The sequence below is a fragment of the Erinaceus europaeus genome, chromosome 5, assembly GCF_950295315.1.
Source record: "Erinaceus europaeus chromosome 5, mEriEur2.1, whole genome shotgun sequence".
Taxonomy (NCBI): Eukaryota; Metazoa; Chordata; class Mammalia; order Eulipotyphla; family Erinaceidae; genus Erinaceus; species Erinaceus europaeus.
Genome location: NC_080166.1, coordinates 10586149 through 10613655, shown reverse-complemented (window position 1 = coordinate 10613655; position 27507 = coordinate 10586149). Strand labels below are relative to the sequence as shown.

General features: G+C 43.1%; 1 protein-coding gene across 1 annotated transcript in view; it reads right to left on the bottom strand.

The window, feature by feature from the left end:
- Positions 1 to 2281: 2281 nt before the first annotated feature.
- IL31RA (interleukin 31 receptor A) overlaps positions 2282 to 27507 on the bottom strand; it is a 42738-nt gene continuing 17512 nt past the window's right edge. Inside the window, exons 8-16 of the mRNA XM_007518909.2 lie at positions 21927 to 22006; positions 20145 to 20358; positions 18457 to 18639; positions 16601 to 16702; positions 14826 to 14972; positions 12717 to 12857; positions 9633 to 9726; positions 6300 to 6381; positions 2282 to 4153 (exon numbers count right to left, since the gene is read on the bottom strand). Of these exons, the coding sequence (XP_007518971.2) occupies positions 3689 to 4153; positions 6300 to 6381; positions 9633 to 9726; positions 12717 to 12857; positions 14826 to 14972; positions 16601 to 16702; positions 18457 to 18639; positions 20145 to 20358; positions 21927 to 22006 (1508 nt within the window). The 3' untranslated portion in view covers positions 2282 to 3688. The remainder of the gene's footprint in view (positions 4154 to 6299; positions 6382 to 9632; positions 9727 to 12716; positions 12858 to 14825; positions 14973 to 16600; positions 16703 to 18456; positions 18640 to 20144; positions 20359 to 21926; positions 22007 to 27507) is intronic.

Genomic DNA, 27507 nt, shown 5'->3' with positions numbered 1-27507 from the left:
CCTAGCTGTTTGCCTTGTTCTCAGAACCCCCAGAAAGTTATTCTGGGAAATTTATCAGTTTTTGATGACCTCACTGAAACACAAGTTTTCCTGTTTGTGTCCTCTCAACATCATTTGGACAACAGAGAAAATGCAGATGGCCTCCTCTGGCCACAGAGTCAACCCAGGACACTGGACGAGGGGACAGCTTGTGGGAGGAGGAGAAGGTCACCAGTGGTTGGATGCACAGGGCTCTGTCCTGCGAGTCTGCTCTCCAGAGCAGTGGGAGGCCTGCTGACTGGGTTTCTGGACTTCCTGTTCCTCACCCTGACAGGAAATGCTGACTCCCGTGAAACTGCCTCAGGGCTGCTGAGGACACAACAGTGCCTCCACTTTTCCTGGTCCTCAAAGAAAACAACATTTAATATGGAAAATGATAAAAAAAAAAAAGGGGTGGGAAGAGGGGATGAAAAGGAAAAGTTAGAAAAGAAGATGAGGAACTATTGTATGTAGTGGAGAGAAAGCATAGGAGTTAGAAGGCAGAAAGCAAAGTGAGAAAAGAAAAGTGAATTAGAGGAAGGGTCAAGGGTTGGCATGTGCTAACCGTCAACAGAAGACACTCGAGGCTTTGATGCAAGTGTAGAGAAAGGGAAAGGCAGCAGTCGCCTCTTCATCTTCAAAGCGCATTCACAGGGGCCAGCAGGCACCTACTGTCTCCCTCAGCCGCCAGATTAATGAATTTTAGCTGCAAAGAGCCTCATTCAGGAACGGCGAGCTAGCTCTCAGGGTAGGGTGCATGCCTTGTCTTGTGTGATGTCCACATTCAAACCCCAGCACCAGAAGGAGGTGCTAAGGTACCGGGGGAGGGAGGAGGAGGAGGAGGGACTCCAATTTTGTGAAGTCTCTCCCTCTTTTTATTAGAATGCAAAAGCCACCTGGAGCACTGACATTGGGCATGTGCAAGGTCCTGACTCTGGAGAAAAAACAAAAACAAACAAACAAACAAATAGAGTGAGAGAGGAGGGCTAGCAAGGCAGGCTCATCTACATAGTGTATTTGTTTTGTCATGCATACAAATAGGAGCTGGTTTCCCCACCTCACTGAATGGAATTTAGATGTTGTGATGTGTTTCCTTCTCTGTCTCTGTCTTTCTGAAAAAGTCAGCCTAGAGCAGTGAAGTCCCACTGATGATGAAAGCAAAAGAGGGAGATAGATAGGTGACAGATAGGTGATGATAGATAGATAGATACAGAGAGAGGAGGAGGGAGGAAGGAAATAAAAGAGGAAGGAGGGAAGGAAGGGATGGAGGAAGGAAGAAGGGAAGGAAGGAAGGGAGAGAGGAAGGAAGGAGGGAAGGAAGGAAGGAGGGAAGGAAGGAAGGAGGGAAGGAAGGAAGGAGGGAAGGAAGGAAGGAGGGAAAGGAGAGAGTGAGGATGGAAAGAAGTGATGGGAGAAACCTCATTCATGTATGGGATAAAATTAAGAAGACTTCATCCAGGTGCCCCCTTCCCCACCGACTTAATACAGAATTCAAAACAGTCCCTAAGTTAGAGGTGGACAGGATAAAAAAAAACAAAAACAGATGTGGGAGCAAGTCTAGAACCTACTGTAAGTTCACAAGTCCAAAAGCAGGTGGAAAAGGCACCTTCTAGGGGCCAGAGAACTCACTAAAGTGTCCAAGTCACAATAGACAGTGAAGAAATTATGGGGACAGAGAACCAGACCGCAGCCGTAGAAACCCAGTGGACAAAAGGACAATTTCCCCCACGCTCTACCCTGGGTTCCCACATTCTTTTGATTCCCAGTGGTCTCTGCACTGTAAACTGGGAATGAAGCCTTGGGGAAGAGGGCTCACTGCACACACCTGACATTTAATGACAACAGAGCTTTGGAAGAGCTGTAGTCACCTGTAGTCACCTGTAGTCACAGGGAGAGGAGGGGCCTTCTGAGGAGCACTGTGGGTGCTTACAGAGCAGGCAGGCCACAGTTACAGTCCCACCCAGTGTGCACAGACAAAGGAAAGACGGACTAGGCTGCCCAGCTGGACATCCAGTGCTCACAATCAATCCAAAAAGGACAGGGAGGTCAAATGCCAAATGTGATCGAGTCTCAAACCAAGAGAGACTCCGAAGTCACTAGATTAGCCTTGCAGGGACTTCAAATGGTTTCGAATGAGGTTTCTGCAAACCCAGATGAGTCAACCGTGAAGTTCCTGCCTGCCACACAAGTTACTGACTCTTCAAACGCTTCTTTAAAAGAAATCCCGGCATCCTCCCTGGCTGGCTTGCAGATGTCCAGACCCTCTGCAGCTTGGCCACTTACTCCTCGACTGGTTTTTCTCATCTCCCCAGGCTCTCAGTGGCCTCCTCCAATGGCCAGATGAGCCACAGCCACATGTCAGGAAGTCCTGTGAGGTCTAGTGTCAGTGCTGTCTTGCCCTCAGCACTCGGGATAAAGACTCCACTAATCATCACAAGCCCTGAGCTCAGCTGGGCCAAAGGCAGAAGAGTCAAGGTACTGGAATAGCAAAGGCACTGAATTTCCCCAGGTCCTGCTAGGCTGCTAGTGGGAAGAAGCCCTTGAACTGTGTGTTCTGTAAACATGCCTGGGCTCCCAGTCAGTGAGCTGACATGAGGGGCTGAGTCCCTATACTTAAGCCAATGCAGTCCTTGATAGCATTCTGTTCTACTCTCTCTGGCTTTGGTGTGCGACAGAGAAGCAGCAAGGGTCTCTGGGAATTATCAATGGCCTGGAGAACTGGGGTGGACCCACAACCCAGCCTAGAGTCTATCACCCAGTCACAGTGCTTTACTAAGTCTTCCCTCATTCCTGATTCACCAGCAGTCACCGTAAAGTTGACTAGGGACTACAGTTGTGGTCGTGGGGGTGGTGAGGGTATTGTTACAGACATTTGATATCACACTTCTTGCCCACTTTCACCTTTTCACTTACCCCTGTCTACTCTTGGAATTTATTTATTTTTACCAGAGTACTGCACAACTCTGGATTATGGTGATACAGGGGGGATTGAACCCAGGACTTCAGAGCTTCAGGCATGCAAGTCTTCTGCATAACCATTACGCTGCATCCCTTTGTCATACCCTTGGGATTTAATGAGTAGTAAGGGGCTCAAGAACATCAGCAGCAAAGTCACTCCACTTCCTCTACTTCCTGCCCTTGCGGTGAGGGAGAAAGGTCATCCCAAGTGTGAGATGTCAGGGTTACCTCAGAGGCAGAATGTGGAGCCCAGGGGAGCCCCAGGTAAAGGGAGAGAGACAGCCTCTCCCACCAAATAATAGCAACTGAACCACTGTCTTCCAGCAACAGGGAAAGTCTCTCCCAGAACACTGAGGAGTAGTCCCAGCAAAAACCTTGACCGTGACCCAATTCCTAGGCAAGGCCTAACAACATCCACCTCAGGGACCCACTGATGTCAGTCTGTCCAAGACCTCAGTGAGAGCTTGTTATCCTGAACAAAGCAAAACAAATGGTTTTTCTTCTGCAAAGTGCTCAAGCTTATCATCCTCCCTTTTTCTTCTCGAGCATTTAAGTATCTGTGGCAACTGGACTAGTCGCCTAAGGGCATGTAAGACTCTAGCAAGCTGGTTGGGGAGGCAGCCAGGGAAGGTCTTCTGTGCCAAGACTTGACCTCTTTTCTCTGTGAGAGCCACCCACGGCGAGGGCTGGAGAGATTCAAGACACACTGGCATTAGTCTCTCTTGCTTTGGTCTGGAGAGTTTTCAGACATGAGAAATTCTCTGGTTGTCACTGAGTTTTTCAAATACGGATTTGGCACATCTTCCTCACAGAAATAATCTTGATTTAAACTTGGAGCAGAAGACAGAAACTGCTCCTCAGATTCTAAGTAGGACTCCTCTGACATTACAGAACACAGAGAGGATTTTCCAGGGGGCCTGTCAGTGGAAACAGGGACCTCCTCAAAAGTCTTTTCCAGCTGGCAAGTGGGCCCACTGGGGAAGGTCACATATTTATTCTCTTCCCCTCCCAAAACAACTTCCTGGCCCTTTCTAGATTCCTCTATGGAAACCTCTTCCAGAAAATTCTCATAGTTCACTACCAACTTGTCAATAAGGTCACTGGCAGCAGATGATTTTAGAGTCTTGTCGTCCTCTGTGCTCATAGAGTCACCAAACTCCTTCAGGTTTAGCTTATTCTGGGGAGAGAAAGAAACAGCTCCAGTGATCATTTGGGAGCAACATATGATGTTGCCAAAAGTGCAGTAGACTTGGGAACCCCTTCACCACAGTGCCCCACCTTTTGACCCCCCACCCCCATTTCCTTAGATACCAGAAATAGTGGCCATGGGACTTGGCAAAAATGGCTCATTTCATAAGAAAGAGCACACTGTGTTCAATTCAATTATTCTTCTAGAGTTTAGGATTATTTCCTACACAACTATGCACTCACAAAACCTTTTTAGGCATTGAGATTAGGACTATTATAGAGGGGAAAATTATCATAAAAAAAGACAAATGAGGGGTCTGGGTTGTCACTCAGTGGTAAGATTCATGCTTCACATGTATGAAGCCCTGGCTTCAGTCCCTAATACCAGGAGGATAAAAAGACAAATGGCTTGACCACTGTCACCAGAAAATCATGGTGGCCTCAGGACAGAGATGGTGTCACCGTTGCCATCACTGTAACATCAGTGTCTGGTGCGCTGTTAATGATTAACAAGTGCCTGCTGCAGAGGCCAGATTTATGGACAATTAAAAAAGAACTTCAGGAGTAGGGCACCAAAGTAAAAGCCTCTGAGCAGAGGGTGAGGGTGGATGTTTGGCTTCATTGGGGTGGGGGAGGGATGGGATGGGACACAGTCTTTTGGTGGTGGGAATAGTACATGTACACTCCTATTAACTTGTAGTAATATAAATCACCATTTAATTAATATGAGAGGGGGAAAATTGACTGAATATCTCAAACTTTTTAATGCATAGACCATAGGCTGAGTCTTTGAAATACCAATTGTCAAAATAATTGCCAAATAATTTGATTATAGCAATAACTATCTATTGCCTTCTTAAACCCTAAGACAGCAAGAACCTCCCACTTCCTCTATAGAGCCTATATTCCCCCAGTCCTGGAACCTATAGGGTGGGGCGACTCACTTTCCTGCATGCTTCTCTCAGCTCTTACCAAATGAGATTATATCTGCCGATCCCAGCCTAATCAGTGCAACGAGTACCATCTCAGCATGTTTCACTTCAGACTGTGTCCAGAGATGTCAGGCGTGTGGATTGCCAACCCTTCAGCCTCACTACTCAGGTGAGACCTTTCCTTTCATAAAATTCTCTAATTCCATTTCAGGTGGTTTACTTCCTAACAAAGTCCCCAAACCTAGATATAGACCAGGTCCCATGAGATAGGGCATATGTTCACATGTATCCATAAACTAGGGCAAAATGTGTACTTGAAAGCAAAAGTGCACAATAGTCTGCAGTGAGTCAATACATGCAGTAAGCAAGTAGAAAGACCTAAAAAGACACAGTAAAGTTGCTAATAAAATAGTGTCTACTTAGACTTAGATACCCTCTTCACCTACTTCCTATTACACTTCCTTCAGTCACTCCACAGCTAACCTTATCAAAGTAAGGTTTGCTGTGGAATGATAGATAAGGACTGCAAAAGCTGAATAAGGGAAAGAGACTGGCATATATTTTTTTAAATTTATTTTCCCTTTTGTTGCCCTTATTGTTTTTCATTGTTGTAGTTATTATTGTTGTTGTTATTGATGTTGTCATTGTTGGATAGAACAGAGAGAAATGGAGAGAGGAGGAGAAGACAGAGAGGGGGAGAGAAAGACACCTGCAGAACTGCTTCACTGCCCGTGAAGCGATTCCCCCACAGGTGGGGAGCCGGGGGGCTCGAACTGGGATCTTTACACCTTGCTCTTCACCCCACGTGAGCTTAACCCGCTGCGCTACCGCTCCGGGCCCCAGTAGTATCAAATCTTATAGTAAGGCTTTCTCTCACTCTTTAATCAGACAGTCAGAGTCTATAGTGTAGGGTCAGATCCTTTACCCAGTCAATTCCATACCCAGTCCAGCAAAACCCTTTCTTCTTGTCCAAAGAATGACATCAGACTTGTTCCATGGCAACTCATCCCACTTGCCCTGGAAACCATTCCCTGGGACGTATTAACTTCCTGTGTTTTTTGGCTTTTGTTTGTTTGCTCGTTTGTTTTTAATGTGATCCTTGTACAAATCCCCATCCAGGATTCTGCCCCGCCTCCATCACCCTGGCCCACCTCACCCAACCAGTCTGCTCAGGGATTTCTTAAACACAGCCTGGAGTATTACCTTGGAATCATTGCTTGGCCATATGGCTACACTGCTTTTAGCAGGGTTGGGGATGCTGGGCCAACACAGGAGCTTCAGTTTGCTACAAGAGAAGATTTAAAAATAGATAGTGAATCCAAGAAGTATTTTCTAGGTATTTTATGACCATGCCAGAAGATATGGGACTTTGAAAAGACAACTGTGTGACTCCCTAAATTAAGACATTATTGCAGCCTTCTGACAGGAACTGGGGAAGCCAAGCAAGTTGGGGGATGACATTGCAAGCCATCTATCAAAGAACGTTGAACGTTTTGGGAGAGTCCCACTCTCCATACGAAGTTATTACTGCCCTTCCTCTCTCTCCCACCCTGACAACTCCACACCTGGCCCTGATGTGAGACTGTACACCATCACAGACACTTGCTTTTTTTTTGTTTGTTTATTAGTGATTTAATCATAGTTTATAAGATTTAAAGATTACAAGTTCCACTACACACCCATCAGCAAAGATAGCCACTTCTTTAAGAGTTACTTCCCAAATATATAAACAAATATATAAACTGTGGGTATGGATCATCCTGCCAATGCCCATGTCCAGCAAATAATCCAGAACTCCCACTTTCTGCACCCCAAAAAGAATTTTGGCCCATACTCCCAGAGGGGAAGAAATGGTAGGGGAAGATGACCAGAGGGCTCTGAACCCCAATTCTATCAGGACCTGGAGAGAGAAGGAGCAGGGGGGAGAAAGACACTCAGAAGTAGTAGGTGTGACTTAGAAAGGAAGAGAAGGCAGGACCATAAAAAAGAGGGGCAAACATATATATATAAATATATAGACAGATAGTTATAGAAACAATAGTCAACCCTTATCTGTGATCTTGGGAGAACTACTGCAGTTTCCAGTGGAGGGAATGGGGACACAGAACTCTGGTGGTGGCAAAGGTATGAAATTATACACCCATTATCTTATTCTGTAAATCAATAATAAATAACTAATAAAAATTTATTTTAAAAAAGGAGTTATTGCCCGGACTGGGTGACACTTTAAGCCCTATAAGACACTGACACATTATATTATATATAATCTCATAAAGATATGGAACATTATTGAATCACTAACATATATATATGTACATATATATACATATAATTTTCTTCTTTCATTTATTTTTTAACTTATTGGATAGAGACAGAGAGAAATTGAGTGGGTAAGGGGTAGAGGGAAAGAGAGAGAGATACCTGCGGCCCTACTTCACCTCTTGTGAAGCTTTCCCCCTGCAGGTGGGGACCAGGGGTCTGAACCTTGGTCCTTGTGCATTATAATTTGTACACTTAACCAGGTGTGCTACCACCTGGCATGTATATATGTGTGTGTGTATGTATATATGTACCTATGTACATATGTATACATATTATTTTTAATTAATTATTATTATTATTATTTTTTACCAGAGCTTTGCTTGACTCTAGTTTATGGGGATTGAAACTGGAACCTTTGGTGCATCAGGCAAGAAAGTCTTTTTGCATAACTATTACACTATCTTCCCAGCTTTACTAGTTTTTTTTTTTTTAAAGCTATCCCACACTTTATAACAGTGATTGTCAAAGTGTGGTCCCAACCAGCATTAGCCTTACCTGGGAATTTGTTAGCAAAGCAAAATGTACAATAATTTGTGTTGGCCAGAACTTTAGTGGTGAGTGCATTGTGGAGCTACACCCTGTAATCTTGTAAGCCACTATTAATCACAAATACAAGGGTAGTCAGGCAGTGGTGCACTTGGTTAAGCACACACATTACAAAGTGCAAGGACCCCAGTTCAAGTGCCACTCCTTACAGGCAGGGAGGGATGTTTCACAAGCAGAGAAGCACGTGTGAGAGTGTCTTTTCCTCCCTCTCTATATCTCCTTCCCCTCCCTCTCAATTTCTCTCTGTCCTACCAATTAATGTAAAAAGAAAAAACAAATAAATAAAAGGGAAAAGGTGGCCACTAGGGGCAGTGGATTGCAGGCACAGAGCCCCAGCAAACCCTGATGGCAACAAAGAAAAAAAAATAATACTAATGACTCAGGTCCAGCCTTTTGCTGGGAACTGTGGTTGACTTTAGCTTACTATTAACTAAACACAGCTGCTTAGCAGAGCAAGCCTATCACAATCTGACTTTAGAGAGAAGGGTCTAGGCAAGAGGAAGTCTGTGACCATTACGGTGGCATGAGGATCACTGAGGAGAGCGAGTACAAGAGCCTGGGAAGCCTTTCCCACAGTAATCAGGTCTAGAGGGACAAATGCCTCTGAGACCAGTCCTGTCGCATAGCACTGCAAGCAAAGAACAAATCGCACCCCACAGGTTAGAGCTCCCTGCTCTGCCTGAGAGAGAATCTAGTGCCTTGAGGCCTCTTGCTACTGTCAGAAGTTCCCTGTAGACACTGAGAGAAAGGACTGGGTCCCTGACTCTAGCCTTAGATGGCAGCTGCAGCACAGAAAGCCTGAGCATCCGCTGACTCTCCACCGGCCTTCAGAAGCATTAGGTGTGGCAGCGGAAGTTCCTGGGCATGGTCAGAAAAGCCACGAGGTGTGGCACATAAACAATCTAATTGAAATATACTCAATTAATAAATGAATGAACACACCTTGAGTGGTAGTGTCCTTTCCCACTCATGAGGCTTCCTACCTTTTTTTAAAAATTTTTTATTATCTTTATTTGTTTATTGAATAAAGACAGCCAGGAATTGAGAGGGAGGGGGAGACAGAGAGGGAGAGAGACAGAGAGACACCTTCAGCCCTGCTTCACCACTTGTGAAGCTTTCCCCCCTGCAGGTGGGGACCAGGGGCTCGAACCTGGGTCCTTGCACAACCTGGCCCCACTTCCTATCTTTTCTATTGCAGATTCTGAGGACAAACTGTTGCCTAAAAACTCTCTTAGATTTTTGGATAGTTCCACTCATATGTGGAATATAAACAGCCAAAGTAAACAAACAAACAAAACACACAAAAAATTATTTTTAGATTCTGTGAAAAAAAAAAAAAGAAAAAGGTGACCGTGCACTTATTCTGTCACATACACGCAGCTTCAAGCAGGTTCCCGCCACGCTGAAGGAAGTTACTGTGCTGTGGTAACCTTTCCGTCTCTGTCTCTCAATCTGAAAAAGTTGAACTGAAGTGAGAGATACTACCTGAGGGAAAGGAGAAGCAGGATGGGAGGGATGAGTGAAGGGGTTTATTTTGATAGTGTGACAACACTGACAGTTTGTACTGAGACAAACTCACATATGAGAAGTCTGAAGCTGTACTCCAAAAATTCTGTAGTATTGGAAACTCATGTTAAGCCACTAGGAATTGATTAAAGGGAAACTCACTTGGGTTTTCTCAGACCATATGCCACCACCAGGATAATGAGAATAAGAAGACCTCCTCCAACCAGAAAAGATATAAGGATGATTTCATGGATACCTTCGGGAAAGGAGAACAGAAGTCAGTAAACAGTAAACAGAGTCCCTCACTTTCTTTTCTTTTTACTTTTTTATATTTATTTATTTATTTTCCCTTAGTTTTCTTTTTAATTTTTTAAAATATGTATTTATTTAGTCACTTTTTGCTGCTTTTGGTGTTTTATTGTTGTAGTTACTATTGTTGTTGTTATTGATGTCATCGTTGTTGGATAGGACAGAGAGACATGGAGAGAGGAGGGGAAGACAGAGAGGGGGAGAGAAAGACAGACACCTGCAGACCTGCTTCACTACCTGTGAAGCGGCTCCCTTGCAGGTGAGGAGCCGCGGTCTCCATCTGGGATTCTTATGCTGGTTCTTGCACTTTGCACTACCTGCGTTTAACCCACTGCGCTACCGCCCGACTCCCGTCCTTTTTTTTTTTTTATTGTTGTTGTAGTTATTATTGTTGTTGTTATTGATGTCGTCTTTGTTAAACAGGACGGAGAGAAATAAGAGGGGAGTGGAAGGCAGGGGGGGGAAAGAAAGACAGACACCTGCAGATCTGCTTCACTGCCTGTGAAGTGACTCCCCTGCAGTTGGGGAGCCGGGGGCTCGAACCGGGATCTTTACGTCTGTCCTTGCGCTTTGTGCCACGTGCGCTTAACCTGCTGCGCAATCGCCCGACTCCTGAAGTTCCTGACTTTCATGGCAAAATTGACTTTGTCTTGCAGGGTCTCTAACATCTTGTTCCTTACTCACTTTCTTTCAGTTCAATTCCACTTCATTCATTTTCTTTGAGCTCCATATTCTGACTTCTAACCTAGCGAGTTCTCTTCTACCTGAGTAACAGTCACAGAATTCTCAGTGGTCACCAGATTCATCCTCCAATTTTATTCATTCAGTAACTATTCTGGATTGACACTTGGGATTGTCAAACACAAGACCGAGTAGTGAAACCAAAAGCCATAAGCAAAAATTATAAAATTTCCAGGTCTCCTGAGGACAAACTGTTGTCTATAAACTCGCTTTGAGTCTTAGATAGTTTCATTCATATGTGGAATGATATAAGGCTATTTCAGATAAAAACAAATCAGTAAGATAATAACATGCAATATAGTAATAGTATGGATAGGGTGGAAGAAACCTACCAACTTTAATTGGGGTAGGAAAAGAAAATTACTTTGAGAAAATAAAGCAGAGCTAATATTAATCAGGAACAGACCAAACAACAATATAAAGAAAATATTCCTGGAAGCTTTGAGAAAGAATTTGGATTTTACTTGGAATACAGCAGAAATCACTGGTGTATTTTAAACAAGAACCAAAGGCCTTTAAATTTAGCTGTTGTGTAAAGAATAGATAGCATAGGATGACACTGGGGACATTTATAATCTGCAGAACACAGCTAAGAAACCTCTAGACAACAAGGTAGGTTATTGACTTTAGTTTAACCCTTAGAGAAAATTCTTTTTTAAAAAATATTTATTTATTTATGTATTTATTCCCTTTTGTTGCCCTTGTTTTATTGTCTTATTATTATTGTTGTTGTTATTGATGTCCTCATTGGATAGGACAGAGAGAAATGGAGAGAGGAGAGGAAGACAGAGAGAGGGAGAGAAAGACACCTGCAGACCTGCTTCACCGCCTGTGAAGAGACTCCCCTGCAGGAGGGGAGCCAGGGGCTTGACCCGGGATCCTTAAACTGGTCCTTGCTTGGCGTCGCATGCGCTTAATCTGCTGCACCACCGCCCAACTCCCGAAAATTCTTTTTTTTTAAGAATTTATTTATTCATGAGAAAGACAGGAGGAGAGAGAGAGAGAGAGAACCTGACATCACTCTGGTACATGTGCTGCTGGGGACTGAACTCAGGACCTCATGGTTGAAAATCCAATACTTCATCGATTGCAGCACCTCTAAGACGACAGAGAAAATTCTAACAAGTGGTACAATCTAGACTTGGTTTTAAAAAACAAACAAACATGATTTTAGAAGATTTAAAGAGTACTATCCAAAAAGAAAATGCCAAAGACAGCAATATTAGTCCATAAAACAGAATGTTTTCTATGTAAAAACAAATTCTATATCACATTTTCTGTAATCATAAAGAGTTATTTAATTTTGAAAATGTGATCAAAGAGAAGTTTTCAAAAATATCCTACAGAAATTATTTCCCAGCTTTTATCACAAACATTGGCACACTACTGTTTCATCTTTCGTATGAAGTGTTTTTCATTCCTTCTAACAGTTTTAGTATGATCTTAAATTCCTATCTGTCACTCATGGACTCAGAAAAAAATAACTATTCTTTCTGTTTCAATCATTCTCCTTTCTTCTTCACCTCTCTCCCCATTCAATCTTCCTCCCCTCCAAATTATTTTCCCATAGCTTTCATACAAAGTAACATTAGTGGTCTGGAAGGTGGCACAATGAATAAAGCACTGGACTCCCAAGCATGAGGTCCCAAGTTCAATCCCTGGCAGGACATGTATCAAAGTGATGTCTGGTTCTTTCTCTCTCTGCCTATCTTCTTCATGAATAAATAAATAAAATTTTAAAAATAGACCAACATTATACATTAAAGTTCTGTTATATTGATTAAACTTTTCTTGCCCCATTTTACAAAAAATATGATAAGTAAAATGTTATATACTTCTTCACTGGAAAAAAAAAAAAAGCACAAATGATGATACTGACAAACAGAACCAGTAACTTTGAACTCCCCTTTGAAGCAAGATCTGGTTTGGGGCTAATAGTGAAGTTGACTTGACCCCTCATCTCTACCCATGAGGAAAGAACAAAATGACCAGTCTCTCCAAATTCTACTTTCACCCTGTTGACTTTCCCTGTCCTCACACGTCTTCCAGGAAGACCAGTGAACCAGCAAGCAGGATGGTTCTTCTCAGTTAGCCATTACCCTCCGATGGTCTCCCCTCCCTTTGGCAAATGCCATCACTGACTGATATGAGGGAGATGTCAAGAAAAGGTGCCCAGGGCTTGAAGAGAATACTTACTAATTGATAATGTTTTGAAGTTTATGCTGGTGCTATTGATACCCCCAACACTGGTGCTGGCCATGATCCAAACAGTGTAGGAGGTCTTTCGTGTTAGCGATTCCAGGTCATACTGCAGGATGGTGGAGTTCACTGTTTTGGCTAAAGGAAAGATAGGGAAGTCAAACAGGAGAGCCAAGTCCAACTGAAATGGCTTTAGTAGTGCTGGAGTCTGTACTTCCAAGCTTGGCCAGCTGATATTTCGATTGATAAGTCTGCTTAACATTAACCTATCAAGATATATCGAAAACCTAAATATAATGGCTAAAAATTATAAAACTCTTAGAAGACAATAGAGTAATTTTAAGGTTTTGAGTTGGACAGTGTTCTCTTATTTTTTTTTTCTTGCCTCCAGGGTTATCGCTGGGGCTTGGTGCTGGCATCATCCATTGCTCCCAGTGGCCATTTTCTCCATTTTTATTGAATAGGACAGAGATAAATTGAGAGGGGAGAAGGAGACAGGGAGAGAGAAGGACAGACACCTGTAGACCTGCCTCACTGCTTGTGAAGCAATCCCCCTGCAGGTGAGGAGCTGGGAGTTCAAAATGGGATCCTTGCGTGAGTTCCTGTGCTTTATACTATGAGTGCTTAACTTGGTGGTGCACCACCACCTGACTGCCCCCTTCCCTGCCCCGTGTTCTCTTAAATTCAATCCCAAATATGCAAGCAACAAAAGAAAATAGATCGATCTGGATTTCATCAAAATTAAATTTTGTGCATCAAAAAGCATGACTAAGGGAGAGGGAAGACAATCCACAAACCAAGAAATTATTTGCAAATAATATATTTTATTGTCTTAATTTTTCACCATCTTTATTTATTGGATAGAGACAGTCAAAAATCAAGAGGGAAGGGGGAGATAGAGAGAGACAGAGAGATACCTGCAGCCTTGCTTCACCACCAACAAAGCTTTCTGCCTGCGGGTGGGGACTGAGGGCTTGAACCTGGGTTCTTGTGCATTGTAACATATGCGCTCAGCCAGATGCACCATCACCAGGTCCCAATAAATCATACATTTTATAAGAGACCTGTATCGAGGAAATCTAGGCTGCCAGAAAAGTCATGGCACATGTTTGCTTAGAAACACAGAAGAAAATATGTCATGACTTTTCTGACAACCCAGAATATAAACTCTTAAAACTCAACAACCTAAAGACAGTCTGATTTTAAATGGTCAAAGATACTGAAAATTGTTTTTCTCTGAGGGATGAGTGGTGGTCAGCATGGTAGAGCAAAAACGTTACTATGCCTGAGGGCCAGAGTTCAAGTCCCCAGACCATAGCCTGCAGGGTAGGAAGCTTTGGGTGTGGTGGAGCTGTTGTTCCCCTCATCTCTCTCTCCCCCCTGTGTGTGTGTGTGTGTGTGTGTGTGTGTGTGTGTGTTAGAAAGAAAGATAAAGGGGAACAAATGGCTACTGGGAGCATGCTGTCAATCGTGCAGGCAGGCACCCAGCCCTAGGAAAAAAAAAAAAAAAAACTTTCTCCAGAGAAGATACAGAAATGATCCATACCTACTGAAAAGATACTCAGCATAGTTAAGGAGATGCAAAAGTGCATTGAGGGGTCTGCTGGGAACTTGCCTAGCAGAGTACAAGCTCTACCGTGTCCTTAGACTCAAGTCGGAGTCCCTGGAAGCACAGGGAAGCACCATGCAGGGCACCAGAGCAAGCTTCATAAACAGTAGAACAGTGTTGCAGGCGTCTCTGCCTCTCCCTCTCTCCCCTCTCCCTCTCTATCTCTTTCTCTCACCATCTATCAAAGAAAAGGTAAAATAAAAAAATGAATGAAAAGAGAAAGGAAGGGAGGAAGGAAAGAAAGAAGGGATAAAAGAAGGAAGGAAGGAAGGAAGGAAGGAAGGAAGGAAGGAAGGCAGGCAGGCAGGCAGGCAGGCAGGCAGGCAGGCTACAGAGAGCCTTGTAGGCAGCAAGGCCCAGCCATATCTCTGACCGCAGGAGAAGGAGAAGAAGCTAAGTGATCTGTGCAAGTTCTGTCATTACCGCATAACATAGCCTCTGCATCTCTTTGATGTTTGGGCTTTTTTCTCTTTCAACTGGACTGTAAGCACACTCACAGAACTCCTTTCCATCTTCAGCTTGGTAAAATATGGTGTAGTTTCTGATGAAACCTCTTCTCTGACTCTTGGGGATCTCTTTCCATGTGATAGTGGCTGTCTTCACACCAACGTTCTCAGCCTTGGTCGCAGGACTCGCTGATGGAGCTGTACAAACAAGGACTAAAGAATAAATACTGACACCACCTCCACCCCCCCACCCCCCACCACAACACAAGAGAGGTTCTGCCTACACTGAGTCTGAGATCAGGGCTATGTGTAAAAGATGGGGGTACGAATGGGCTGGTTTGGGAAAAGTATTTTCTGGAGTCATCCATCTTAAACACAAAGAGAACCAGTATGAAAGTCCAGAGAAAAAAGTACTTTTTCTAAACAGACCTTTCATTTCAAATTGACACCAGCCTTCTCATTCATATCTGAGAAGTATAGCTGTTATTAACTAGTTAAAGGGTAAGTCTCTATGGGCCATCTTTGATTCACAGAACCTACTTTTTTTTTTTGCCTCCAGGGTTATTGCTAGGGCTCGGTGCCTGCGCCGTGAATCCACTGCTCTTGGAAGCCATTGTTTCCCCTTTTGTTGCCTTTGTTGTTTTATCATTGTGGTTATTATTATTGTTGTTGTTATTGATGTCATTGTGTTGGATAGGACAGAGAGAAATGGAGAGAGGAAGGGAAGACAGAGAGGGGGAGAGGAGATAAGATGCCTGCAGACCTGCTTCACTGCTTGTGAAGCGACCCTCCTGTAGGTGGGGAGCCGGGGCTGGACCTTATGCCGACCTTGCACTTTGCGCCATGTGCATTAGTTAACCAGCGGTGCTACTACTCAACCCCCTATTTTTTTCTTTTAAATGATTATTTTACCTTTATTTTAATTTTTTGCTAGTGATAATGCTAATTCTAGAAGATGGTAAGTGCCCAGAAGATAAAGATAAACATGGATAAACATGGATAAAGATAAACTGCTAAAACATTTGCTCATTGCCGTATGGTTTTAAATGGTATCTTAGCACCAGGAAGGTGGCTCAGCAGATCAGACCCTGGGTTCCAGCCCTGACACCACATAGAAACACCCATGTACAGCACCAGAGGACTTTCTTTTTATTGAGGGGCATTTCTTTTATTGTAAAGCATTTATTAGTGCCTTACAGCACAATCATTGACATATGCATACAATTTCACTATATAATGGGCCCCCAGAGAGTTCTTCCCATTCTCCATCTCCCTCTCTTCCAAGAATTCTTTGCTTTGGTGCACCACACCAAGGGAACTTTATGGATGGTAGAGTAGGGTTTTGGTGTCTCTCCTTCTCTCATTCTTTCCCTCTAAGTACAAAATAAAAAGTGTTCCAGGAGGTTGTTCATTCATGTCACACATGTACAAGACCCTAATTTTGTTTCCTGGCAACACATTCAGAAATTAATATTTTATCACCTTCAACCTTTGGTTTACTCTGTAAAGAGCCCAGGTTTGTAATAACTGCCTCTTGGCTTGCAGTTCTATTTGTACCAAGTGGCTTCATGACTTCAGGCAGGCTACTTCAACTCTCTGAGTCTCTGTTTTCCATTTGTGTGGTGAGGGATTTGGGCCTTATCTCTAAGGTCTACCTTAGAATTGAGATTCAGTGAATCTATAACTTGACTGCAACTGTGTCAAGCCTACAGGATTTATTAGTTTTAAAGCAACTGGGAGTGTGTTACAAGCATCCACAGTCTTGTCAGGATGCTGGACAAGCCCCTATTGCTTCCTTTCTGCTCTGGGCCCTCACCCATACATACCACCTTCTTTGACATAAGCCTGGATGGAATAGGGCTCGCCCACTAGGTGTTGCAACACTGGGTACACAGTGATGTTATAACACCAGAAAGATTCTAACTGATCTGTAAAAGAAAAAAGAGAAGAAAATTTTTGAATCATAAATCCAATGTGATAGAAACAAAACACAGTGCTAGACATTCTAGACAATGAGTCATGACCTAAAATTTATGGAAGAAAATCTGTTTATATAATTTCCCATGGCTACCATGTAACTGTATCTTGTATTTATTAAATTTTTCTTGCCACCAATTTTTTTGTAAAAACTGGTAGCAGAACATATTGTGCACTTGTTTTGCCACGTGGAAAATAAGAAAGTTAGGTTGGATGGTCTCTAACGTCTTTTTTTTTTTTTTAACCAGAGCACTGCTCAGCTCTGGATTATAGTGGTGCTGGGGATTGAACCTGGGACCTTGGAGCCTCAGTCATGAGAGTTTTCGTAACCATTATACTATCTCCCCCTGCCTTCTAATGTCTATTCTAGTCTTAACATTTTCTAATTAATTCTTAGATCTAAATTCTTCGCCACTCTAACAAAATGTCAGTCATCCAGGAAAAAAGAACTAAGAGATCCCATCTCACTTCCATTACTGATTTCATTACAGAGTTTGGGGGCACTAAAAAATAAACTTAGTCCTCCTGTTCAACTGCATGTTACCCTTAAGAATGTACAGATTCCATTTCCTCAGCTTGCATCCCAGTATCTCCCACAAATGCTACTATTCAGAAGTGGTGGGATTGATGGAACGATGGGTTGGGAGGGTAATGACTGACTAATGAGTTCTAGGTAGAGGAGGGAGTTTCTTGAAAAGAGAACTATTCCTTGTATCAATATATGCCCACAGGATGACAGAGACATTTGGGAAGCGTTCTCTGATGGTGTTTCTCATTTGGAAAACAGGCCAGATACAGGCTGAACACCATGACTTCCTGTCCCAGCCATGTTGAGAAATGCCAAGCACATAGCTCGTGCCAGCTTGCCAAATGTGTTTAAGCATGTGTACAGTTTTGAAGCCAAAGCTAGAGATTTTAAAACAGACAAAACCGCTTGCAGGTTACACAGGCTCCTGTCATGAATATGAACAGACCTGGGCCCCAGATCAGATCGATTGGGTTTACAGTTAACGGTATTTATATACTTTTCCCATACCTGGGAGCTACTCTCTGCCTTGATCCAGCTTTCTAGTCCTATGTCTAATTCTGACACCATCTCCTCAGGCAATGCCTTTAGCCTACCTGCTCTCAGCTGTTGAGCTCAGGCAAAATTCAGAAAAGTCATGGGCCTCTAGAAATATACCTAAAATAGACTTCCTAGTTTCTTCTAAATAGAGACCCCCAAATATCATTTGCTATATTCTTACCATTAGGTTCCTGTTGTGAAACCATTTATTCTGCTTTATATCTTAATGCTTTTCAGCCACCAAGTTGCAGATGCTACCATGATGCCAACATGAATTTCCTGGGCAGATGATCTCACCAATTTGTCCTGGAACCCCATCTCTGCAAAACCCTACCCCCCTAGGGAAAGATAGAAACAGGCTGGGGGTGTGGATCTACCTGTCAATGCCCATGTTCAGTGGGGAAGCAATTACAAAAGCCAGACCTTCCACCTTTTGCACCCCATGATGATCCTGGGCCCATCCTCCTAGAGGGATAAAGAATAGGAAAACTTCCAGTGGAGGAGATACGGAACTCTGGTGGTCGGAATTGTGTGGAATTGTACCCTTCTTATCCTACAATCTGTCAATCATTATTAAATTTAAAAAAAAGACAGTAAAGGGAAAAAAAAACACCTGCGTGCAGGATCTGTGCTAGCTACCTTGCTCAATTGTCCAGTTCCAGGTGTGAGATACAGACTCCCAGGACAAAGTGGGGGGTTCTGAGTCCACATCCTTAAACCATTCAAGCACCCACATGTTCACCTCCGGCTTGGAGCTCTGCCATTCCACCACCAGTTGACCCTGAGTAAGGCGGGCCTGCACGAACTTAATGCACTGGAAAGCTGAAAAGAAAAAAAAAAGCATCGCTTCACACCTGCCAGTTCTTCCTCCAGATGCATCAACTAACCACAATGGCCTCCATTCATTGCCCACACCATCACGGTCAAAGTTCAGGATCTCCATGGCAGCCTCCTCTCATGACAGGGCTATCACTCTACTCTGGGTAACTTTTCTCTAAGCTTCACTTTGCCACGTAGATAGATACCTCCTTAATCATTTTTTTAATATTTATTTATTTATTTATTTATTTTCCCTTTTGTTGCCCTTGGTATTTTTATTGTTATAGTTATTATGATGTCATCATTGTTAGATAGGACAGAGACAAATGGAGAGAGGAGGGGAAGGCAGAGAGGGGGAGAGAAAGACAGACACCTGCAGACCTGCTTCACTGCCAGTGAAGCGACCTCCCTGCAGGTGGGGAGCCGGGGGCTCGAACTGGGATCCTTATGCCGGTCCTTGCACTTCACGCCACTTAATCATTTTTTCTTAAATCCCTCCCCTCTTTCATATGTCTCTAGAAAAAGATCTTGCCAGGATGCTGGTTCAGACAAGGGGTTCAGTGGTATCATGCACATTCAAGGTTGTAGGTTCAAATCTCGGGCACTACAGTAGAAAGAAAGAAGGCTTGGGAGATAGCTCACCAGGTAGGGGGCCCAGCTTCAAGCTGAGGAACCATATGGAGTTAACTTGGGCCATGTGTATGGATTAACCTGCCAACGCCCATGTTCAGCAGGGAAGCAATTACAGAAGCCAGACCTTCCACCTTCTGCATCCCATAATGACCTGGGTCCATACTCCCAGAGGGATTAAGAATAGGGAAGCTATCAGGGGAGGGGATGGGATATGGAGTTCTGGTGGTGGGAAGAGTACCCCAGTTATCCTATGGTCTTGTCAGTATTCCCATTTTATAAATAAATAAATAATTTTTTAAATCTTAAAATATAAAAAACTAAGGGAGGCCAGGTGGTGGCGCACCTGGCTGAGTGCACCTTACAGTGCGCAAGGATCCAGGTTTGACCCCCTGGTCCCCACCTGCAGGGAGAAAGCTTCACAAGTGGTGAAGCAGGGCTGCAGATGTCTCTCTGTCCTCTCCCTCTTTACCTCCCACGTCCCTCTCAATTTCTCTATCCAAGAATATTTAAATAAAAAGATATAAAAATATTTTTAAAAAAGAAAGAGGTTTCGTTTCATGGAGACAAATTTGACAGTTTTATTGGCTCAGCCCAGCTTACATTCACCCAAACAAATACCAGCTGCACATAGAACTCATAAATCATAGGACTTATGAAGTCTGCTTTTCAGCCCAGGCTTGGTTCCATAGGAACTTTCTTTCAAGAGACTCATCAGTTACCAGAAGATTTTATTCTTCCCACCATAACCTAAGAAGTCTCCACTTTATATTTTTCATTTTGACTCAGGGGAAACAGCAGCCCCTGAAAGGAGCAGGACTATTTTTTGGCCAGATAAATAGAACCAACTCTAAGCAATACGTTTACATTCTACATACCCTTTTCTTCAACAGCTGGAATCCTCAGCTTGGCTACTGGAGACTTCCCAAGGGTATTATAAGCAACCACACACACCCAGTAGGCCTTGCCTTCTAGAGTCAGTTTATACTGCTGTTCAGTGGTGTTCTGAGTTCTTCTGAGGGTAGTGTTTTCTGGAAAGTACCATAAGGTATAGCCAAAGTTTTTCTCCAGGACTGGGGCTCCTTTTGCCTTCTGAACTCAGAGAAAAGCTTATAGTTAAGAAGAGAAAAGGAAGACATAGAGCATAGCGAAGGGGTAGGGGTGGGTGGTAGGTAACATTAACTAGCAGGTGCTGAACTACAGAGAGAAAATTACTTTTCAGAGATGAATAAAACCATTAACCCCCAGAAAAGGGGATTGATCACATCAATCCTAAACATAGAACTAGTTCTATGAGGTTGAATTAAGAGAATGTTCAAACCAGTATAAGCCCCCCACCCTCCCACCCTCTTCCCCCCACACACCTTGGCTGTATCTTTCTCTCCATCCCACACAGCTAAACTTAGGAGACATTGCCTCCATGTCCCTTCCAAGTCTGTTGTGGTTTGGGCTCTTACCTGGAAGCTTCCAAGAGTGGCAGACTATTTGTCCCCTTATCTTTTATCTCTCTAGCTTCTCCTCTGAGGGTCACTAACTCAGAGGGAAATTAATAGGACATGGGGAGATAGAGATGGAGAGAGAAAGATACCTGCAGACCTGTTTCACCACTCCTGAAATGTGCCACCCTGCAGGTGAGGAGCCAGGGACTCAAACCCAGGCCCTTCCACGTGGTAATGTGTGTGCTTAACAGGGTGTGCCACCGCCTGACCACCAATCTAATTATTTTTTCATATATATACACCACTGTTAAAATTCAATCAGGTCACCAATTTGAAACCTTAAGTGCTTAAAGGAATATATACTCAGAACTAGGGTCTATGCATCAAAAAATTCAAGACATTCAATCTATTTTCCCCTCTCATATAGATTAAATGGTGATTTATAAGACTATAAATTAAATTACTATAAAATAAATGACCACCACCAAAGGTCTATGTTCCTACCCCTTCCCTCTATACTAGACCTGAAAATCTACCCTCACCCTTCACCCAGTTTATTTTTTACTTTGGTGCAATACTCCAAACTCAGTCAAATTCTACTTTGTGTTTCGCAATTCTAACTCTTTAGAAAAGTCTGGTTGAGGGAGTCTGGCGGTAGCACAGTGGGTTAAGCGCCCGTGACACAAAGCACAAGAACTGGCTTAAGGATCCCGGTTCGAGCCCCCGGCTCCCCACCTGCAGGGGGAGTCACTTCACAGGCGGTGAAGCAGGTCTGCAGGTGTCTGTCTTTCTCTCCCCCTCTCTGTCTTCCCTTCCTCTCTCCATTTCTCTCTGTCCTATCCAACAATGATAACATCAATAACAACAACAATAATCACTACAACAATAAAACAACAAGGGCAACAAAAGGGAATAAACAAATACATATTTAAAAAGATTTAAAAAAAAAGAAAAGTCTGGTTGAGCATACATGTTATAATACGCAAGGACTTGGGTTCAAGCCCCTGCTCCCCACCTGCAAGGGGGAAAGCTCTGTGAGTGGTGAGGCAAAGTTGAAGGTGTCTCTCTCTCTCATGAAGAAAATACTGCACTCAGCATCCAGAGAACCGGCACAAGCTTTCTGTCCCAGTGCTTCTTTCCTTTAGTTCTTTTCTCTATCATGGTTATCGCTGGGCAGGGGGGGGGGGGGATATACAAAAAAACAGTTGAGAGGATAACCACCTTCCACAACACTTGAACTGTTCTTATTCCATCTGCCTCGGCTGGTCCCAGGACTCTCCACACATCCAGGCCATAAGGAGCTGTAAAGAACAAGAGCGAAACTCAGCTCAGACTAAGGGAGATGGTGAAGTTCAACTGGGCTGCCTGACTAGACTATGTTTCTGGAAAAGAAGAAAGAAGAGGAAGAGGAGGAAGAGGAGGAGGAGGAGGAGAGACTAGAGAAGGAGAAGCCACCACCAACCTGCCACAAAACCTTCATAAAAACCATGGTGGTTATGGAGGGGTGGGGCATAGAACTGTGGTGGTGGGAGTGGTGTGAAGCCATAACCCTTTAATCTTATAGTCTTATAAACTGCTTTGAAATCATAAATTAAAAAAGCTTAATGATAGTAATATGAAAACAAAAGACGAAATATGTTTCTGGGAAGTATCTGCTTGAGAGACAGCAGGAGTAAGATGCTGCTTCATATAGTGGCAAAGGATTTGGAATTGACAAAAGGTAAAAGCAAATTCAGAACTTCTCTTAACTTTGGACACTGCATGTTTGGTAAAAGAAAAGTACACTTGCCAAAGACATGGCTCAGAGGCAGCACACCAGACTTGAGAGTGTGAGGGTCTGTGTTTGATCCCCGGCAGTGTATGTACCAGAGTGATGTTCTAGCTCTCTCTCTCTCATTCTCTCTTTAACAGATAAATAAATATTGTTAAAGAAGGAAATAAAAATATGATGTGTCTCAGCATGATATACTGCATTACTCATATCTAGATTAAAATATATCATTTTATCTCCTCTAAGATTTGGGATCTGTGTACATTAGAGTTGCAGATGGCGAGTGACACAGGTAAGTGACGTATGATTATACTATATCCACTTTCTCAAACAATGAGACTGAGACCGCATTCTTCCAATGTCATCTAATATAAGAAGTTATTAGAAAGGAAGGAGTATAGGGGAGCATGGGGAGACAGCATAATGGTTCTTCAAAAGACTGTCCTGCCTGAGACTCCAAGGTCCCAGGTTCAATCGTCAGCACCACCATCAGCCAGAGTTGAGCAGTGCTCTAACCTTCCTCTCAGTATCTTTCTCTCTATCTCTCTCTCCTGAAGTAAAATAAAATAAATAAAATATTTTTAAGAAAAGAATATAGAAATAGTCTCCATAAGGCCTGTCTATGAATTTAGTGCTGAACATTGATACATTTTATAAGGATGATCCTCATGCCTCCATGCACTGGAACTGGAGGTGATTCTGCTTAGCAAAATAAAAAGATGAAAGACATCTAGAGGTTTACATAAAACTGCTAAAAAAAAAATCCAAACAAAACAGAAGCAACCAAACTGCTGTGTAATACTTATAAGAACTATGGTGATTCCATAAAGTGCCCAATGAAATAGTTTCTACTAAACTTCGATACCCTCCTCACCTACTTCCTATTACACTTCTCTCACTCACTCCACAGCTAACCTTATCAAAGTAAGGACTGCAAAAGTTGAATAAGGGCAAGAGACTGGCATACTTTAACGATGACTCTTTAGTCACTATCAGACCACCCCACCAACTGGAGCCCTAGTCGGGGAGTCCTGAGATTCCCAAACAGACATGACGGGCCTAGACCTCGAATAGATTCCTCTCTCCATTGTTACTGGTCATCTCTATGAGGAACTGTTGGAGCTCAAGTGGGTGGTTCTCAGCTAGAAAGGTAAACTACCGAATTTCCATCACCAGTTCAAGAGACTGCACAAAAAGAAAGAAACTCGGGGAGGATTCTGGTACAAACACACTCATTTATTGGGGGGTGGGTTTGGGTTAATATAAAAGGCTAGACAAAGAACAGTTTTCACATACGTCAGAATTCACAGGTTTCTTAAAGGTCAGCATGCCCCTATGGCAGGGGCTGGTATGACAAGAGTTGATACCTAAAGATCAAAACAATTAGTCTCCTGACACAGGCATTTAATTATCCAAAGGCATTTGAGAGAAGAATAGGGGTTGAACCAGTAAGGTGAGATAGAGAAGGAAGAACAAGGCTTTAAAGACATCAAAAGGGCTACAGGAAATAAGGTCTTGGGGGGCTTTTCACTTGTCTGGTGTTAGGAGTGTGTGACAGGATGAGTGTGTCACAGCTCTTCCTTTGTGATCAAAAGGTGAAGTGGAATGTGTGAACTTTGAGTGAGTGTAACCATTTGGCTGTATGTGAACATATGGCATTTGTCCTAATCTGCAGAGGACGAGAGGGGGATGTAGGCTCTTTGTGAAGCAGGAGTCTTACAGAGGAAAGCTGAGTCTGATAAGACTTTTGTCTTTTTGCTCATCTCTATGGAGAGAGACTAACAAGAGAGGTGTCTTTTCAGACCTCCATCCGTGAAGATGAGGGGAGCTTCCCTAAGTTCTACCAAACTTCCACATAGTCCCACAAGGAACAACACAACAGACCTCTTTGTGGGCCCTTATAGGACCTTTCCCTCAATGTGGATCAACAACGGTAGAGAATGTTCCATCCTCCAAAGGGAGGCTGGACAACATACTCTATCTACTACGTGAGGAAGATGGGTCCTGAAATTGGGGCAGCTTGAACGTTCCTACTCATGACCACAGAATGTGAGCTCAGATCTACAGGGATGCAGAGGTCACATAGGCTCCGCTAAGCTGAATATGGGCCCCAGAGCAAATTGTTGGGGCTTACAGTCAACAATATTTTTACACCTTCCCCATATTTGGGAGCAATTCTCTTCCCTGGTCCTGCTTCCTGACCCCTTTTCCAGCCATGACATCATCTCCCCAGACAATAACTTAGATCCAACTGCATATCAGATGTCAGGCTCAGAAAAACAAAACAAAACAAAACAAACAAACAAAAAACTAACATAGTCATGGGCCTTTTGGAATATAACTAAAATAGGCCTACTAACTATCTACAAAACGGAGACTCCCAACTCTTCACCTGCAATATTCCAACCTTTAGTTTCATGATTAGTCAGCAATTTGTTTGGGTTTATATATTAACTCTTTTTTTCAGCCACCAGGTTCCAGATGCTACCATGATGCCAACCAGACTTCCCTGGGCAGATGACCCCACCAATATATCCTGCTTCCCCAGAACCCCACCCCAACAGGAAAAGAGAGAGACAGGCTGGGAGTATGGATCGACCTGCCAGCGCCCATGTTCAGTGGGGAAGCAATTACAGAAGCCAGACCTTCCACCTTCTGCATCCCACAATGACCCTGGGTCCATACTCCCAGAGGATAAAGAATAGGGAAGCTATCAGGGGAGGGGATGGGATATGGAGTTCTGGTGGTGGGAACTGTGTGGAGTTGTACCCCTCTTATCCTATGGTTTTTGTCAGTGCTTCCTTTTTATAAATAAATAATAATAAAAAAGAACTATGGTGGTTATCTTTGGGAGGTAGGAGGGCAGGAATACAGAAGTTTGGTGGTGGTGTGGAGCTACAAATTATAATCTGGTAACAAAATTATTAATAACAAATGAGGAAATGAAAATAAATAAAATAATGCATCCATGTGACCATTTAATGCTGAGCATAAAATTAATCTAAATTTAATACTGATCTTTCTGGAAGGAAAGATGAAAAAAAAAAAAGAATCCTGTTTAGTAATATATTTCTCATAGACTGATAAAAGCAAACAGAAATCCAGGTGTAGAGCCAAGATGGCAGCCAGAAGGCAGCAACCAGACATTCTCAAAAAACAAAACAAAATAAAACAAAGCAAGGCAAACAAACAAACAAAAAAATTGATTCAAACCCTGGGGATTCCAAGAGGGAACAGACTGTCCAGGCCTATAGGAGATAAACTATAGAGGAGGGGACAAAGAGGAACCATAGTGGAATATTATAACTTATCTATAAACCAGCAAAAAGGAGCTGAAAGGGACAAAGGAAAAGCAAACCAGCAAACCCCACCAAATTGCAGATGGACCATGATGCCATCGACTTTCTTGGGCAGACAACGCCACCAATGTGTCCTGGAACCCCACCTCCCCAGAGCCCTGCCCTACTAGGGAAACAGAGAGACAGGCTGGGAGTATGGATAGACCTGCCAACACCAATGTTCAGCTGTCAACACCAATGTTCAGCGGGGAAGCATTTACAGAAGCCAGACCTTCTACCTTCTGCACCCCACAATGACCCTGGGACCATGCTCCCAGAAGGATAAAGAATAGGAGAGCTCCAAACGTAGGGAATGGGATGAGGAGCTCTGGTGGTGAGAACTGTATGGTATTGTACCCCTCTTATCCTATGGTCTTGTCAGTCATTATTAAATCAATTTTATTAAAAAAGGAAACAGAAAATTTTCTGTCTCTGTCTATCTGAAAAAACTGACCTTGGGGTGGGAGTTGGCCTGGAGGGTGAGGCTCCAGCAATACCAGAAAAAAAAAATATATGACCAGAGTAGAATTTATTCTCCTATATTGTTTGTTAAAGGTGTAACAAAGGGAAAAGACAGTTTTCTCAGAGGCAGTGCATGCTTTTCACTCTAACTTTTAAAAAGAAGGACCCAACAGGCGACAGCAGATTACTGATAATTTCCCAACCGGTTATATTGCCTGTCAGCAATATTTTACTATGTAATGAGGGTGCTTTTGGTATTTGTTAAATTGTTTTACATTTGTATTCATTAGACACTTTCAGAGTATGTCTGTAGAGTATGACATATTCCCAAATACAATTAAACATTTAGAATAGGTTCATATCTTAACACAGTTTGTAATTTTTTTTAATCAGGGATGTTTTGTTTTTTTATTTTATATAGCCCAGGGGCTGGGCGATGACACAGTGCATATATTACCAAGTAAAAGGATCTGGGTTCCTGCCCCTGCTGCCCATCTGCAGGGTGTCTTCTTCACAAGCAGTGAAGCAGGTCTGCAGTTATCTATCTTTCTCTCTTTCTCTCTCTCTCCCCCTCACTCCCCATCCTCTCTCAGTTTCTCTCTATCCTATCTAATAAGGAAAAAGGAAAAAGCCACCAGGAGCAGTGGATTTGGAGCGCTGGCACCAAGGCCCAGCAATAACCCTGGTGGCAATAAAAGAAATAAAAAATAAATATAAATAAATAAGTTTATATAGCCTTTTTCATATACAAGCTACTGTTCTGATCACTTAACCACAAAATGATTTGGAATTTTTTAAAACTTTTTAAATTTTCTTTAATGGATATAGAAATTCAGAAGTTGAGAGGGAAGGGGTGAGAGAGAGAGAGAGAGAGAGAGAGAGACAACTGCAGCCCTACTTCACCACTTGCAAAGCTTTCCCCCTGCAGGTGGGGACCAGGGACTTGAACTTGGGTCCTTGGGCATGTGAGCTTAACCAGGTGCACAGCCACCTGGTCTTATGATTTGGGATTTCCTATGACCTTGTCCCATACGGTAGGATCTTGCCATAGAAGACTACATGCCTGAGTGTCACAAAGAAAAGAAATCTTAGGGTAAGAAGTGTTTCCTGAGGTTATGTAGTCCAATCCTCATGTGCTGCAGGAATCTCTATTTTGTAACCATCTCCACAAAGGGTATTCTTAACCAAGCACAGACACACCCTGTGGGAGCTACTAATTCACAGGACGCCA